Below are 17,935 nucleotides of genomic sequence, written 5' to 3'. Positions count from 1 at the left end.
ATTTATGAAAGAAGCAACAAGAATTCGATTTCTTTTATTCGTGTCAATATGATAAATCTATACCTAAAAAGAAAAATTTACATTTTGCCGCGCCGTTCAAAAAATTGGCCACGTTCTATCAGGTATATTGCAAACTATGTACATTTAAAAATCAAAGCAAGGACAATTTCAAAAGAGAGTAACCAAAGTCTTTAATAACTCTTTTCCTTTCGACGATTTTGTTATTTGTACGCTTTTGTCATCCTTTGTGCCGCTTTGCTTACTCTTTGAATTACGATAACGATACGATAACGCACGAACGAAAAACCAGAGGTCCAATCGCTGTACGATTCTCGAGGTTTGTCTCTCGATTACTCGAGGAATAAATAGAATGCCGCTATACTAACTTTCGCTATACATAAATGGTACAAGTTCGTTAGGAAAGATCAACGAATATCATTACTTTAGCAGCAAAACGTGCGTCGATACTTATCCGTTACATGTACTTGACAACTTGGCGTAACTTTGTACCACCGTCGACGCAGTTGTAGTAATTGTTTTATTCGCGCGTTAAATCAACGACGAGGTCAATTTATTAATTTACATCTCCTGACATTCGGTTTATATCTCTGTACCGTAGCTATACAAGGATACACACGATTCAAAGTAACGTTTTTATCACGTATCGCTTAAAATTGGTTTACGAGAACTGCGATGTTCACCCTCGGCCCCTTCTCTTCAACCAGAATTCTTTTATCATGTCGGAACCCTTCTCTCCGATCATGATGATCGGTGCATTGGTGTTACCGCTAACTAGATTTGGCATTATAGACGCGTCGATGACTCTGAGTCCGGTAACTCCGTAAACTCGAAGCTGAGGATCTACCACAGCCTCGGGGTCCCAGTAAGGACCCATCTTGCAAGTGCCGACAGGATGATAGATGGTGGCGGAATAGTGCCTGATCATACATTCCCAGTACGGATCGCTGTACATAGGAATGTGTTTGCAGCCAGGAAATTGTTTCGAATTTAGTTCGCTTCCGAAGCGTCTGAACGAAGCGGTTCTACTCAGGGCGATTGCTATTTTAACTCCTTCGACCAGCGTCGCGATATCTTCCGGCTCTTTGAAGTAGTTCGGGTAAATCAAAGGATGGTCGAAAGGATTTTTACTTCGAAGCTTGATAACGCCTTTGCTTTTTGGCCTTAAAAGCATAGGAATCACGCTCCACACGTCCTTATCGCTAATGGACCCGAATACAGCGTCGTAGAATCTTTTCGTCAATCCGTGAACCTTTCTGATCTGCCTACCACCGTCGGAGTTCGTCGATCCTGATACGAAATGAAGTTCTATGTCCGGGAAATCGTCCGAGGCGTTCACGTACTTCGTATTGACGAAGCCTAGGCCTTCGACACCGCCTAGAACGGTTAAAGGACCGTCTCCAAAAACGGCGTACTGCATCACAGCTTGAACGCTGTGCAACCTCTTCTCCACCATCGAAACCTGTTGATTCACCATGAACGTCAAACCTCCCAAACCGACATGGTCTTGCAGATTCTCTCCCACTTTTAAATCCTGAATCACCGGTATCCCGAGTCGTAGTAGGTGATCTCTAGGTCCGATTCCCGACAACATCAGCAATTGAGGGCTATTGATAGCACCTCCGGAAACGATCACTTCCTTTTTAGCACGAATACGGAACATCTTGTCGTCCCTGACGAATTCCACGCCGTAAGTCCTCCTCGATTTCGCATCTATTAAAATCTTGGTAACCTGCGCGTGCATAGCGACGTGTAAGTTCTTGCGCAGCCTGGCTGGTCGCAGGAAGGCCTTCGCCGTGGAGCATCGACTCCCGCGTCTGATGGTTCCCTGAGCGATCATAAAGCCGGTTTGATGTTCCCCGTTAATATCTCTGTTCTCGTAGCCCATTTCTTGGCCCGCTTGAACGAACGCCGCGGCCAACGGGGTGTGCCATGGTGCTTCTTGAACGGTTAGGTAACCGCCGGTCGAATGATACGGCGTTCGGGCCAAATAGGGATTTTGATTGTCCTCCGATTTTTTGAAATAATAGAGAACATCCCTGGCAGACCAACCTGGATTGCCTAACTGCTCCCATATGTCATAGTCTTTTTTGTTGCCGCGAAGATAGAGCATGTAGTTGAGCACGCTGCTGCCTCCGATCACTTTTCCACGTGGCCAGTTACAGCGGCGGTCCTCCATCGCTGTGGTTGCGAAAAAAAAAAGAAAATGAGAAAGTGATATATGGAATATAAATTTTCCAAGATATCTCGACGATCGTTCTTACAATTGTCCGTAGATGAATCACACTGCGGATATTTATGTATTTTTATATTCGTAAGGACGTAATTAAAGAAATTGAAACTAAATCAGATCCGTTCGTTGGTCTAACAAACGTTATAATACGTACTCTATTTTGAATATTTTATATATTTCTGCATATTACATTCGCATTCTGTGAACCTTTGCATCCTTGGTCATTTCAATCGTGCGAGAATACACAAAGAACCGCAGTTTTAAACGTAATAGATTAAAAATTCTGCTAACTTGAAATAATCAATCTGGCATTATATCGTTTACCTAAACAGGCTTCTCCGTTGGGTTCCGTTTTGTACTGCCAGTCTAATTGACTGAGCTGCAGATAACCGGCGAGAAGAGGAACATCGGAGATTTCCGTTTCATCACCACCAGCTTCTAGAAGAAGCACGTTCCAATTTTCTATTTCCGACAGGCGACTCGCTACCACCGCTCCTGCAGCCAAAGTTTACGAGAACTTAACAAAGATTTACAAAATGGAATCGTGACGCGAACCTAGTTAACGAAGATAATTTACGCGAGACGTACGTTTGAAAAATAATAAATTACGTAAATTCGAATCTCGTTAGGGAGGTTGTTCGAAAGAAGTTTCCACGATCGTTGAAGGATCGGACAACGATTCAACGATCCAAGTTCCGTTAAAGAGAAATGAAATAGCGGAGAGTAGAATCGAGATATCGTTAAAGGAAACTAATTCCTCGAAGGTATATTCGAAACGCTAAGAAACGCGATCGAAATCTATCAGGAGACGCTAAGAAAATATAAAGAAAATGAACGAAATGCCGTTAAACTCGCGAAGCACTTCCTGAAACAAGAACGACGAAGCTGTAGACCGTGGACCGGATAAGAACCTGTCACCCGTGAAATGCAAGATCTTGCAGGAAGTGGAAGAACGTGGATCGAGGAAGCTTTCGTAAAAATGTAAACTGGAAAGTTAGAGGACAAAGTGAAAAGAGTTTAACATCGCGTTAAAGATTCGAGTTTTAATTGCAGGAAAAAATCTTTAAACGTGGCTTTTAATTCAAATTTGAAGCGTTAATCGCGTCATCGTATTAGCATTTATTACGAAACGATAATAACGTTTAACTTTTATTTCATCTTGCTGGCTGACCGAGAATTCCTAGAAAATAGCCATTTTTATTGCAAATCTACGTACACCTATCAAATTTCGCGCATCTGTCTTACCAAAGAAACTAAAAATACATTTTGCCACTACGTTATTAATTTATTTTTGCATATCGATACAACTATCGTCGATGTACCTCTGAAAGAAATTTAAACAAAAATCGGTGGATAAAATTACATCAGAATTAACGGAATCTCTAATTTTTCCAACGCCAACGAAATACCAGCACATCGTTGATGTTAATACGATATTAATCCTACCATTTTTATGCTTCCATATACATACTTTTTATTGCTTGCTTTTTAAATAAAAATTCAACAAGAATCGTAATATTTTCGTCGCTAAGGAAAGCGAATAAACCGTATCACGGTTTAACGATATGTGTCTTAACGTGTCAACAAAATTTCTCGAGCTAACGTTTTTATTTCAGGTATCTAGACTTTTATGTTCCGAAGGCTGTAAACGTAAAAAGAGTCGGAATAAAAAAATGTAATATCGATCGATCAGGAAAAACATACCCGCGGAACCAGATCCGATAACGATAAAGTCGTACGATGGCAGCAGTACTTCCGAAGGTATATTAATCGGTGGCGCTTCGTTGTCCATCACTTCGTATTCGAAGTAGACGAGAGCCGCTGCGAGCACCGGGAAGAACCACGATAATCCGCTCGATGCGGAGGTCAGACCTCCCGTTAAAACGCTTTCGATGCCCATGTTCTATCGATCGTCTGTAACACCAAGTTTCGCGACGTTAAATCGTCAGCAAGTTAATTCGTTTCTGTATTTAGGTGAAAAGGCAAACCTCGTTCCTAAATATTTCATAATTTATCGAGTCGCTACGACTTCGATCTAAATATCAAACCAGATTTATTCAACACTATCACTCGTTTTTCTATTTATCTACAAAGTTGCTTTCAGATCTACGGTACGCTTAGTAACTATCACTTTCGGATAAGTTTCATCGATCAATTTACTGCTAATTTTCTACCGCTTAATTAAAGATGAATAAAAAATCCAACCTACTCGCGTCGGTATCGCGATTTTCGAACACGGTATTTGTTATCGACGAAACGACCGCTACAGAATCGCGACTGTATTCTCACGATTATTCGGAGGGATGACCGGCTTGGTCAACCTGTCCCCCGATACTGCCGAATCGAAGTCAATCCACAGCCGCGTAGAAATCGGTCGAAGAAAAGTGCGAGGCAACTACGCACGTGGATCGAGCGCGTACGAGAGGAATATCAATGACACGTGAAACTTTCAGCTGTTAAGTAATTCTGCATTAACGCGGTCAGTGCGGTGGCGGAAATCCTCACGTACACCCTATTGTCGAAACATAGCGCGATCGTGCGCAAAATTTCGCGAAAACGCGTGAAACCGACGACACGAACGTGTTTTGAGAATTTCTTCGATAACGAAAAAGCAGCTTTCGAGATATAGGTACGCGTTTGTCTCCGATTAGCCGGTCAGTCAACGACCGATTATTCGTTTGTCCCAATAGCGTTTGATCAAAGTTACACGATCGTTAACAGGACCTATGAATTGGAAACTCGGACGATCCGTTCGCTCGGAATTAACACTTGGTTAAATTGTACAAACCACGTGCTAATCGAGGTCAAATCCACCGAAGGAATCTTTGTGACCCGCGTGGTATAACAAAGTTCCTCGAGTCTTTTGTATTCTGAGTTATTCCTAAATGCTCGAGGTCCAACGATGGCATCCTCAAAGAGGTTGATAGACCCGGACATCCTCGAATAAAAACCTACTCCTACGCTCTTCGGTTATTTTTCACGCAGAATGGTCGTTTGCCGTTCGTACGTATCACCGATTACCATTATTATGCTGGATAATTGTACCGTGTATGAAAATTTTAAACCTCAGCAAGTTGATAAAGCTTTGACGAGTTTGAAAAGGAAAGCAGTACCTGTTCACCTACTTCTCGAAGAACGGTAGATAGCGTGGAATCTAGAAGCTTCTTTTCTTCTACATAATCGATACACCTGCGAGTGTGTGCTCCAGAAACAAGATTTTTGTCGCGTCACCGCTTTCTTACATCGACTACCGGCGGTCTTTCGATATTTGATCGTCTAGCATCCGCGCAATTTCGCGTTACCCATTACGATCGAAAGTCGATCGATTCTTTCTAATTCTTAAAAGATCGCAGCAGTCGGTAATTTCACAATTTACGTGGTCTTTGGTCTTTGATCGCGATCGATGTGTCTCGACGATTTACGAATTCTCCGACCTTCTTCATTCGCTGATTTCGTAAGAAGTTCTCTTGTTACTACATCGTCTTTTTCTTCCTTTTTTTCACTTCCGGCTTTGATTTTTCGAGTACTCGATATACTAAAAAACCTCTGCAAAGATATATTTCAAAGTTAAATCGATAATTTCGGAAACAACGAACTTTTTCCGGTCATTTCGAAACAAGTTCGGCAAAACGGCTTAAAGAGTCGGTCAGCGCTCTTCGTAACGATAGAACGAGGACGATTAAATACTTCCGTATGAAACAATTGTCCAAACGTCGAAGAAGCCCGTAACACAAGCGCGTCACAGTCCATTATAACGGCAAAGGTTTCGAACTTTTAATCTCTTCTTTCAACGACAACTCAAACTTTAACCGTCACCAAACTTGACACCAATTCACTAACTATTTAAAAGATCTATGGTTTCGATATATTACGAGCGACCGGTTAAAAGACGGTGTAACGCTGACCGCGACCTTGCTCTTGTCGCTACTTCTCACACGGTAGGATCATCGAGATCGGAGTAGCGGAATACAAGAACAAGTTACGAACCTTTCGAAGCCGAACGCGCCGCATAACGGTCCTCCGCCTCCCTTCTCTCCTTCGACCTCTCTTTCGCCCCTTCTCGCGTTCTTTCTCGACGTGCATCTTCGCCCAACATTCTCTTCCGCCTCTAGTCTCGCCTCTAGTCTCGCCCAGTAGAAATGGAACATTACGCATGTACCGAGGAATTCGGTAAACGTCGAATCACTCTCCATGCTCTATCCGTGTGTTCCATATTCCGTCTCTCGTATTCTCCTCCTTCCTTCGGTTAGCGATGCAAAATGGCTCGCGTTTTCATCTAAGAAGAACAAAAATACGTACAAAACTACGGAATGTTACTTATATACGGCCGGATATCGCGTTCGATACGACTTGTACTTTCGGTAGCTTGTTCCAACGTTCTACGAACTATCGCGTTATTCTGCTCTAGAAATATACATTTTACGGTGGTATGGCGTAAACGAACTTTAACAGTTTCGGAGAATAGCGTAATAAGAGATACGCTATTTATTTAAGTTAGCTAACGACGACTTCGAAATACGTCGTCAAGATCGACGTTTCGAGTATTTTCTCTATTTCGAGGTTGTTTCAAGATGCGCTCTAACGCAAACGACTAGAAAAGATACGACCGCAAGACTGGACCGTCGTCGATGAAATTTAGAAACACCAAAGTGTACCGTAAACGGAATTTGAATTACCGTGACACGGGAACGAAAATTTCTCGATACGTATTCCAAGCATACGCGAGTGACGTTAACGATCCCAATCGTTGCCAATCTCGAACTTTACACAATATCGGTATCTATTTACGTTATTTCGTTTAATCGCTGTCTCTTCAAGCTTGTTCCGCTCTCCACGACGTTAATTTTTTTCCCCCAACTTTTGTTTATTATCCGCTCGAAAGCAAACCAAAAATCTATATCCGCGTACGTAAGCAAGCTGTAGAAAAACAGAGGCAAAGAGATTCGAAAGCTATCGAACGTTTCTTTTCTCATTTCCCAGATAGTAGATTACGTGCTACGCGTCACGTTCGCGGTGAACGCGATATCCTGCGTTCGAGGAATCACCTTTGACGTCACCCGATGAACTTACGGTAAAAAGTCGGCGACGCCACGCCACCGGCTGCCATACAACAATGACCTACTTACTGTCGCAACACCATCCTCATTACGTTTAACGATCGTTGAATTACAAATCGAATCGTTGTATCCTGACGAACGACATGGAAAAAGTTCGCCCGTTCGGTCGAATTTCATTAAACTCGTATTTTGATCCGTCGCTTTTCTCGTCGCCGTTTAAGGGATCGGGGCGCTTTTACAATTCATAGACATCCAATGGAAACGGTCGTTTAAATTGGAATTAAGCCTTGCAACGAGCTCGGCTTATCAAACGCTTGCTCGATGCTCGCCGTTTATTATTTTCTTCGAAGTTTCTATCGCGAAAGGTAATTCGATTCGACGAGGAAACGAAGTTTATGGCGACCGCGATGATTCACCCTACGTAATAAGTCGTACTTTCTCCCTAAAGTTTGCGATGCTTTCTACTTTTAAATACGCATCGATCGTAATTACCATGCTTTTATTCGGAATTACGAAGGGAGAAATTGTAGGCGACTTACCGTGGTTCGTTTCTGTTAAACGTAATACATCCATACATTCGCAGTCTGCTACGGTTGCAGAAATTCTTTTCCTTCGCTATCGTGGTTTTACCGCGATATTTATAAAAAGAGAACTCGGTTCGGCTCGAACACCGCAACGAGTAATCGAACTATTTCTTGTTTTGTTCGAACGATTTAATCGACTTAAACGACAGATTATTCGAAAGCGGTTTATTTAAATTTCGCTCAAAATAAATAAATGTACAATTTAATAATCGTTGTCTTTTATCAGATACGTGAAAAGAATGGACAAAGTTTGGATTTCATCGATACGAAGACGAACTAAATTTCCTTCTCGATTATGTTTTTAGGAGGATGTTGCGGGTCCATGAAGAAGAGAACGATCGTCGGTGGCTACGCCTTCACATGGTGGTTCGTTACCGACGTCCAGCGACTGTCCCTCGAGGTTATGACACTGAACCCTGTCTGCGAAAACGTAGAAACCGCACAAGGTGTGCCGTTGACTGTCACCGGAGTAGCACAGTGCAAGATCATGAAAGCGGACGAACTTTTACACACTGCCAGCGAACAATTTCTAGGAAAGAGCGTTTACGAAATCAAATCGACCATCCTTTCTACCCTAGAGGGTCATCTTCGTGCAATACTAGGTAAATTTTACGTCGACCGTATTAAAAAATGGAAAATCTTCGACTCCGCTGCTTAAATATTTGCGCTGTAGATCGCGAGTTTTCATAGACGCTATCGTAATTTGTGAGAAAAATGAAAAGATGAAATTCTAGTATTTTTCGAATACGTGTTTTTAACTTGTCGTAATTTTTGTACAACAGAGAGACGTTTCGAATCGATAGCTATAATATTTGTAACATTTTCGAAACGATGACGGTCCTCTGTCATCTTTGTATCTGGCACGACGGAATGGTAATTTCGACGCAGCGATCTTATATCTAACATCGTTTCGCGGTAGTTAAAAATGCTTCGGCCGTTTCGAGCAATTGGAACGCGAACTTCGTAAACGAAGGTACAAATCTTTTACCTTTGAGCTTATGCAGTTGTACGGACAACGATATCGCGGCGCATGAAATTGGAAAAAGTTTAAAGCTCGTGAAAGTATCGTCCAAGATGCGTATGATAAAGAAACGACGAGGAAAAATTGGAAAAACTTTCAGGCACGCTATCGGTGGAGGAGGTGTACAAAGATCGAGATCAATTCGCGACGCTAGTGAGAGAGGTGGCCGCGCCGGACGTCGGTCGCATGGGCATCGAAATTCTATCGTTTACGATAAAAGACGTCTACGACGACGTTCAATACTTGGCTTCGCTTGGCAAAGCGCAAACTGCGGCTGTTAAACGGGACGCCGACGTTGGCGTCGCCGAGGCGAACCGCGACGCTGGCATTCGGGTACGTTCATACGCAAAGCTCTATAGGAGCGTGCGACCCAGATAGAATCGCACGTACAATCGTACACTATACTGGATCCGACCGCCTACACGCGCATACATCGATCGTGTTTCCTTGTGAAGAAATAAGAAGAAAATATGCGATAAAATTTGTTCGCTCGAAGCTTAGTTCTCGAGAAAACCTCCGAAGAACATTTTCGAGAAAATTAAAATTAGATTAAAAATCTGGAGTAAAATTTGTCCCTTTAAACGGCTAGATCGAGCTCCGTTTCGGAGATTCTGCGTCCACTTGAGATTCGTCCGTGCCCGTCTGCGTTCGTTTGTTTCGCAATTTCTTTCGTAACAAGAGCGATCTCGGCGACTATGAACAGCGAGGTACTTTGCGCTTTTATTATCGCGTACAATATCTTTAAAAAAAAGGAGAGAAACGAACGCAGACAACAGAGTCGCTGAACGAAGCCGTGGATTAGCTTAGAGAAAAATTAGACGCTTACAAGGCAACTTTGCGTCTAAGATGCCCAACAATGTCGAAGCTTTATACGTACGAATTCGGTGCAAGTTCAATTTGCAATGGAAATGATTGAATAAAATAAGTATAAAATCTAAATACGAAATATCTCGAAAACTAGGAACCGTTTGCATTTTTTCCTTTTTGGCCGGCAACGTATTAGAAAATCATCGAAATCGAAATCGAAATCGAAATCGAAATCAGAATTGATCCGGTACGCGACGTAGTAGGATAAATTTTCTCGTTTTTCCACGAGAAGTTAGCTCGTTCACGCTTGCACGTATGCGCCTGTTATTCGGTCCGATACCGTTATACCGCGTACGTATATTTATCTAGAACGGAAACGTATTTACTTTATTTCGTACGCGAATCGATAGGAAGCTGAATGTGAGAAAGCAGCGATGGACATAAAGTACAATACCGACACGAAGATCGAGGACAACGCGAGACTCTTCCAGCTGCAGAAAGCGAATTTCGACCAGGAAGTGAACACGGCGGTAAGTCGCAGTTTGGACGAAACGTATCTTCTCTATCGTCGTAGCTAGACGCGAATTCGAATGAAAAGCGATTCGATCGATATATAGAAAGCGGAGGCGCAATTGGCTTACGAGCTTCAAGCGGCGAAAATAAGGCAACGGATACGAAACGAAGAAATTCAGATAGAGATCGTGGAGAGGCGCAAACAGATCGAAGTGGAGGAACAGGAGGTACGTCGTAAGGAACACGAGCTTCGCAGCACCGTGAGATTACCCGCGGAAGCTGAACATTACAAAATTGGCAAAGTGGCCGAAGGCAAAAGGTAACTTTAACTCGTATCGAAATATCCTTAACGCGTACAACTTAGGAACGTCAAAACGCGGGTGATCAAAATTACAACGGTTTTTAGAACGCAAACGGTAAACGCGGCCATAGCCGAAGCCGAGAAGATTCGTTTGATCGGAGGAGCCGAGGCCGAGGCTCTACAAGCGGTTGGAATGTCGGAAGCCGAAGGTATGCGATTGAAATCCGCCGTCTACAAGGAGTACGGCGAGGCTGCTATTCTCAACATCGCCCTGAACGCCTTGCCAAAGGTGAGAGATAACCCACTGTGATTAAACTAAATCGTAAATGTTATTTAATGTTCGTTGGATTTTAAGTAAAAGAAAGAAAGTAAAAATTCTGTGCTTGTACTACGTACGTACAAATCAACTTTGATATATATATATTTTTGCAGATTGCCGCGGAAGTGGCCGCGCCGTTAGCGAGAACAGAGGAAATCGTGCTTCTGGGCGGAGGCGAGACGACCAGCGGTGAAATTACGCGTCTTGTGGGGCAAGTACCTCCGGCTGTTCAAGCACTGACCGGTGTAGATCTTTCAAAGGTACGTTCTAGCCCCCTACTTATTCGTATACAGATAACGCGCGCTATCGAAATTACCGTTTTCGATAGAACCAGCGCGAATTTCAGTCAATTAATTTCCTATTTAGAGATGATCCTTCTATGGTGTCGATTAATCCGATAAAAGTATCCGAAACGGTACGAACATTGCGAAAAAATATCCAACGTATTGGATAGGACGCTGGCGTGATCGCAAAGCGGCGCGCCTTCGATCGCACTTTGTTTCGTTTCGTTCGTCGCGTAAAGTTTCGACGCGAAATAACGTTCGAACGTTTGAATCGTTCGCAGGTGTTAAGCAAGATACCAGGAGCAAAGTAATGACGGAGCATGAAAGGGGAGCAACGGCGACCAGGCGATCGGACACTTGGAATCGGGTGAAGAAAGGAGCGAACGTTATACTGCCAAAGGTTTCTTCGCTAACTCCGCATCATCCAACGGTGACACTGCACTTCGTTCTCTTTCCCGAATTACTCTACCTCAGACGTAGGTGAAGCGACGCTGAACATAATCGGTCGAATGCGTCGATTATAATTTCGAACGTAATCGGGCAAATTCGATGCTTCGTTACGCGATACTGGACCACTTTATACAACGCACATAAAACGTCTCCGCTCGATCGTCGTTCGTGCACATCGATTCGAACATCTCCTCGATCCTACCGAATCTTTCTTCACGACCCAACTTTCATCGACGCAACTGTTAGTCGCGCAACCCGAAGTTATAAGATAGAAGCAACGGAGAATGAAGAAAGAAGAATCTTAGGAGAACTCTTTGGAAGAGGAAATCGAGTACACGATACGCGTATATCGCTATTATTTCCGAATCTATCGTGATCGAAGATTCTCGATAATTGTGTTCAACTTCATAAATAAGAAATTTAACGAGGGAAAGGAGAGGGAGGATGATAAAATCATCGTTCGTGCGATATAGGCGACGTGGAAATTAACTGTTCGTAGTCGTTGTACATACTCGTAGTAACGTGTGTATCATAGCAACTGGAGTTTCTTACATCGCTTGGAACGAGACGCTTCGAACGTTCGAGATGCTCGACGGAATCGAGGCTGTCGCGTGAAATATCTCCGTCGTTTTCCGAAAGATTTAAAGCGAACTTGTACAGAGTGGTTTCTGATAAAATATTTCAATGAAAATTTATGTAAAAATTCGATAAAAGTTTTCGAGTGATGTTTTCCTAGAATTTGACTTTCTATTTGAAAGGTATAGAGCCACCTTCTCTACGTAGCACCGTGTGTCTTTTTAATACGCGTTGACCGTTGTATTTATCGTGTGTGCGTGTGCGTGCAAACACTAGAGTAAGACACGTAGAATTAATATTTCATCGGCCGTCACTCTGTTTAATTTCTACGCTTCTCGCTCCGATTTCTATTCAGCTGCGCGATTAAACCTCTCGTTTCGGGTAAAAGTTACGACAATTTCAACGATAACAAGATACGCGAAAATATCTACCAATTCGAGAAGATAAATTTTAAATCAAGTTGAAAAGTTCTGAGAAAGACGGAACACGCGAACGAGCGTTCGAATATCCTCGTTCGATCCGCGTTCGCGCTCGAAATTCTCTCGGTTGACCACGCATCGGAATCAATAGCATTCCCGCCGCCGGATGTACTCTCCAAACCGAAGAAAGTGCCAACCAATTTGTAAATACGGTATCGTCTCGCCGTCGTGTAGCAGAGCGAATGGTAATTGTCTATCGCGTAACGAGCATTCCGTTGTGTCGCACCTGTTTTTTCCGATTCGGTTGGCGATCCAATGCTCGCATCCAAGAAAAGCCTGTACGTGCGATCGTATTCGTATCGTTCCGAACGACATATTCGAAACGGACGATTCTATCGCGCGAAAATCACGTCCATCGTGTCCTCGACATTGCGATTACGACGATCGAATCGTCATTCGTATAGCTGATTACGATCAAGCGTCACCGAGTACAAATTCCATTGTCCTGTCCGATGTATATGCTCGCGAGAGACAATTCGAAGGAAAAAAGATCTGATTGTGTAAATTTGTTTCCGCGTTCTTTTTCTCTCGTTCTACTTTGAGGAATCCTTTATTCGTTTATTTTTTTACTCGTTATAGGGTTTCGCTCGTATTTTTTATATCTATATATGTTTTTCCTATTGAAAACGTATTTTAAGTAGAAGTTATGCTCTTATCAAGAGAGGACTCTTCGAACCTGCGCGAGCAAAACAGATCGTGACTTATTTCTTCGAAAAAAAGAAGAAGAAGAAGAAGAAGAAGAAAGGAAAAAACTGTCGCGAGCATCTAAACGCTGGAAAAGGGAAGTGTACAACCGTCGTTCGTCGCTAAAGTCTTCCCAAAAGAAAAAGAAAGAAAAAAGAAAAAGAAGATAAGAAAGTATAGTACATTTAGAGCAGTACAAACGAGATGACAGAGCAAACTAATTTCAAAATACGATTATATCGAATGAAAAGTTTAAAAGAAAAAAAAAGAAAATTAAAAAAGTCGTGATCCGTATGTGCAAGGTCCACGTCTATATAGTATTTTTATTATGATAAGCGATCGAAAGTGTAAATGCCGATTATATAAAGGGATAAAAAAAGAAGAGAAAAGATAAGTAGAAGGTTCTATTTCTCCCAAACAAATGTTTTATATAAGCTATTTTTAGTAAACGTTTAGCGCACCCGTTCCGATGGGTAGTCAATGCGAGAACTCGCCGTGTTTAAAGTTCTAATTGCCTCGAAATGTTCTTCGTTCTCTCGATATCGTAGATCCGCGAAAGTATAGAGACGTTACGCGAGCGAAGAGATAAGAAAGAAGAAAGAAAACGAAGATAACCGACGTCTATGTGCTTCTAAAAAATATCGTCTAGCGCCCATCGAAATGAATTTCACTCAAAGTGTTCGACTTTCGTTCCAGGATCGACGACGCGTTAAATCGAACGATCGAAGCGATCTATAAATCGATCGTCGTCGATGGAACAGAGAGCTTTAGGTAGTTGCAAGAATCCTGCGACGTTCGAGAACTCGTAAAATTTGCGACTTCTTACAACTTTTCTAACGCTATCCGAGCGGATGTTTTTATACTTGTATCTCGCATCGTTCTCAGACGAGAACCAGTTAGTCGCCTTTCTTTATCCGTTAAGAAGATGAAAAATTTGTTTGTAGCCATCCAACCATCGATTTCTTTCGATCGCCGTTAAATCATTACCAAAGATAGAGAAGATTTCGTTCGATCGCGTCCTAAGAAATTTATCCTCGGTGGATTCCAATTAAAAGTTTCAACTTTTCTCGGCTAGATCTTCTTCCTAGTCGCGAACGAGCGCGTAGACGATTTCTATTACTACAAACGAGTTCTATAACGCGTAACTTCCTGAATTTTTTACCAATCTTCGATCGACGTAACGAAAGAGTTTCTTCGTAGCTTGTATAACGATTCGCGAGGATCTCTTGTTTCATTCTATATGCTCGAGCGAGTTGCGATCCCGTCGGGATATTACTTCTATCATAATACTACAAATTATCTTTGCGTAACGAGTCGCAAAAGAGAAAAACAGGATGACGAAGGGTGATGAAGAGGAATACGCGCCTTGTCGTTCTAGCCTAGTCAAGCGAATGACGAAAAGGCTAGCGTAGCTGCGTCTTTCGTTTATCGTATCGGATATTTGTTTTACCGTTATATGAGATTTTTCGCGAATACTTTACCAACCAAATGTCTATTACGTCCGAACTATCGAGCATCGATCGAGGAAAGAATCTCGTATCGCAAAAGAATGATCGCTAGTGCGCGCAATTTTGGTCTCGCAGAAACGAAGGAAATCGCAAAGACGATTATTTAAATCGATCTCGTAAATGTCACGATCGTGCTTTCGTTTTTTACGATTTAATATTTTCCCTTTCGTTAGCAACACCGTTTCGCGCAACTCTCGACTCGCTTTATCCAATTTTTGCTATTTGTTATTTATTCTCGTTATCCTGCGTTTCATTTTCGATCAGTTTACCACCATGATCGAGGATCATCGATTCCAGATCGACGAATAAAGCTTTCAAGTACATTATATATACGTACAGTATAAATATTCGGCGACTCGAACGCACGGATAAGAAAGAAACGAAACGTATTTCTTCCATTGCCAGCTGATTTCTAAGATACGCAAGTTGATTCAAATTGTAGTTTTCCATCTATATAGATACATATTTTACTTTACGTAAAAGGAAACTGCGTTGCCAATCGAGGCTAAATATTAACGTACTTTTGTCGACATATTTTACGCTTACGTTTTATTCTTTTTCGCGCTTGCAGTTTAGAATACCGTAATTAATCGTATATCGAAGAGGCGACCGCCTTTTGTACACGCAAACGTCGTATTTTGTTATTCGTTGTAAGAGCGAGTTCACAGGCTACCAAAAAGAATAGCCGCGTCTTAATATCGTTCCGTTGAAGAGAAAAGTTTGCTTTTTAGCGCACAATACATAGAGATTCAGCCGGAATAAGAACTTTGTTGCTAATTTATAGCTAGTTTCGTCATCGCGATTTTAATAATTCCGTAATTTGATATGTTTCTGCCGGAATACTTGCATTTCACTAAGGAATATCAACATTTTGCCCGCTGTCTTCGATAAATACGTGAAAAACGATCGGCAATTTTGCAAGATTTTTAAGCTGTTTCGGCGATATTTTATTACGAACGAATTCTCGAATTTATACGGAACTGTTATACACGTGATCCTTCTTACCCCGTTATAAATTATGTGATAATTGACAATACCTTTTCTAAGGTAATAATTAAAGCGGTAAATAGTATTAGTAATTAATTATTAATAGCGTAACTATCGTATTAATGCGTTGTTCTAAACGATAAATTCGATAAATTTAATAAATTTAATAAATTTAACGAATTTAATAAATTTAATTAAATTGAAATACCGAAAAAGAGGAGAAAGATCGCACGGCTCTGATTCGAGAATTCGATCGCGGATATACGCGTTTGATTTTATGCAAGTGCGGAGCGTCATACTCGTTCAGTCGACGATATCTTTACCATGTAGAGAAATATAAATATATTAGCGATATATTTTGTTCGATTATATATTACAGTTACCGTGTACATACTTACTTTTATTATGCTTATTTTATCGCCATTTACGTATCTTGAATTTTGTAATAATTTACACCAACGTTACTTCGGTGCAACCGCGAGTAGCTTTCGATCGGCAAGATCGTAAAAAGTACGCGATCCTTAGTTAATTTATAATTACGATCGTCGAGTAAGATATACGAATAAAATATACAACGCGTTTAAACGAGAATTTCCTCGTTCTTATCGATAATTGTGCGTTTACGTTCATTAAGATGTTACGTTCGTACGAGCTACACTGCAAAGCGTAATCATCGCGAGAACTAAAAATCATGGATCCAAGTATATCATCCCGTTGTCTGGCAACGGATACTCCTTCGGTTTAGAATTTTCACCGAAATCTTGCATATTTCTCGTTTCCCTCGATAAACTAGATCCGGACGATATCCGTGACTTTTAGTCGTAGATCGTCACGACAAGGATGCGCGCGAGTGTCGTCGTTCGAAAAAAATATCTCCGAAAAACTCGTAGCTTATTATACTCAATCTATGTATATGTATAGTGTGTATATGTACGCGTACGCAACGCGCGTTGAACGAAACTGCGATGATCTTCGACGGGCGAGAATACCTGCGAAACCGACCAAAAAAAGTGGAAAAAAAAATGAAAAAAGAACAGAAAAAAAAAGGAACAGAAAGAAAGGAAATCGCGGAGCAAATGGGATAAGAAAAGAAAAGAAAAGAAAAGAAAAAGACTAAGGCAAGAGTACGGGGGAGAATTGTTCAAAATTCTAGGACGAATGAATCTAGTCTTTTGTAAACGAGAAACACGAGAGTATTGTATATTTTGAAACTTACGTGCTAGAAGCGTGTAAACCCGTAGATAGAGAGGACGATGTGCTCTACTCCGATTGAAAGTAATGGAACACACCTATACGCTATATACGTACATGCACACATTTACGCATACACAGAGAGACAGCCGTGTACGCGTGTACAGTTACACAGGCAATACGAATTAGCGGGTATTTTTATTAAACGGATATACGGAGCCGAGAAATTTCCGATTAATCGCGATCGTCGCGATGCGAGTCACCGCTATTGTAATTTTCTCGTTTCTATCGTTCTTGCCTTCGACAACGCGTCTGTCGTCCTGTATGTGCGATGATCGATGCCGATATTAATTAATCACGGGTAATTACCGCCCTCTCCCTTGTAACGATGATTGTCAATGATCGAGTGAAAATAAATTGGTTTTTCAGTGACGAAACGATTTTGCCTAGGTCGTTCGTTTCGTCGAGATTTATTTTCTTTTTCGAAGAACGAACGAATTTCCTTCGACCAACCGATCGAAAAGTTCCACGAAAACTAAGCAAAACGTTTAGTCGTAGTCGAAGTTCCTCGACCGAAGGTTCCAAATCGAATCGTTCCTTACCTATGCACCGGCACAACCAACGACCGAAGAGACGATCGTCCACCCGATCGTCGAGGTAAATCGAGACTTTTTCGTCGTATTCCACGCTTCGAGTTCGATCTACGTAGAATTTTATACGATCAGAGAGGTCGTACGATAACTGCGAAGCGAAATGAGAAGATTAGAAAACTTTGAAAAAATATCCGATCCTTTCGTGTTAAACGATCTTACGTGCCTTTGTCAACGAAATACGGAATATTATCGTTATTGGTAGGACGGATTATTTATCGCGGATCCTTTGATCTCGCAAAGTCGTTTTTAAATTTTCGCTTTACGATTATT

General features: G+C 41.7%; 2 protein-coding genes across 4 annotated transcripts in view; one reads left to right on the top strand and one right to left on the bottom strand.

Moving 5' to 3' along the window:
• Positions 1-17,444, top strand: part of LOC100643053 (flotillin-2) — an 87,807-nt gene extending 70,363 nt beyond the window's left edge. The window contains exons 2-8 of the mRNA XM_003398690.4: positions 8,198-8,494; positions 9,014-9,246; positions 10,131-10,250; positions 10,338-10,552; positions 10,640-10,823; positions 10,967-11,113; positions 11,419-17,444. Coding sequence (XP_003398738.1) covers positions 8,198-8,494; positions 9,014-9,246; positions 10,131-10,250; positions 10,338-10,552; positions 10,640-10,823; positions 10,967-11,113; positions 11,419-11,448 — 1,226 coding nt within the window. The 3' untranslated portion in view covers positions 11,449-17,444. The remainder of the gene's footprint in view (positions 1-8,197; positions 8,495-9,013; positions 9,247-10,130; positions 10,251-10,337; positions 10,553-10,639; positions 10,824-10,966; positions 11,114-11,418) is intronic.
• On the bottom strand, positions 6-6,496 carry LOC125386049 (glucose dehydrogenase [FAD, quinone]). Of its 3 annotated transcripts, none has more exons than XM_048410627.1 (4): positions 5,365-6,496; positions 3,956-4,165; positions 2,576-2,746; positions 6-2,199 (listed from the first exon to the last, which is right to left on the bottom strand). In XM_048410627.1, exons 2-4 carry the CDS (start codon positions 4,149-4,151, stop codon positions 698-700), a joined length of 1,869 nt encoding a protein of 622 aa, XP_048266584.1. In that variant the 5' UTR covers positions 4,152-4,165; positions 5,365-6,496; the 3' UTR covers positions 6-697. The 3 variants fall into 3 exon arrangements, with proteins under 3 accessions (XP_048266584.1, XP_048266585.1, XP_048266586.1); XM_048410628.1 differs by having other exon boundaries at positions 6,239-6,496; XM_048410629.1 differs by lacking the exon at positions 5,365-6,496 and adding an exon at positions 4,240-4,621.
• Positions 17,445-17,935: the final 491 nt, after the last annotated feature.

Source organism: Bombus terrestris, chromosome 11, assembly GCF_910591885.1.
Source record: "Bombus terrestris chromosome 11, iyBomTerr1.2, whole genome shotgun sequence".
Classification (NCBI taxonomy): Eukaryota; Metazoa; Arthropoda; class Insecta; order Hymenoptera; family Apidae; genus Bombus; species Bombus terrestris.
The sequence above is the reverse complement of the archived record's forward strand: the minus strand, read 5'-3'. Positions and strand labels throughout refer to the sequence as shown.

What these genes read in the sequence shown, in the direction of transcription:
- LOC125386049 (XM_048410627.1), bottom strand. Translation starts at nt 4,151, where the DNA reads ATGGGCATCGAAAGCGTTTTAACGGGAGGTCTGACCTCCGCATCGAGC. An exon ending in TATCGGATCTGGTTCCGCGG is followed by an intron (nt 2,747 to 3,955) that starts GTATGTTTTTCC and finishes CTTTGGCTGCAG; the next exon opens with GAGCGGTGGTAGCGAGTCGC. An exon ending in CAACGGAGAAGCCTGTTTAG is followed by an intron (nt 2,200 to 2,575) that starts GTAAACGATATA and finishes TCGCAACCACAG; the next exon opens with CGATGGAGGACCGCCGCTGT.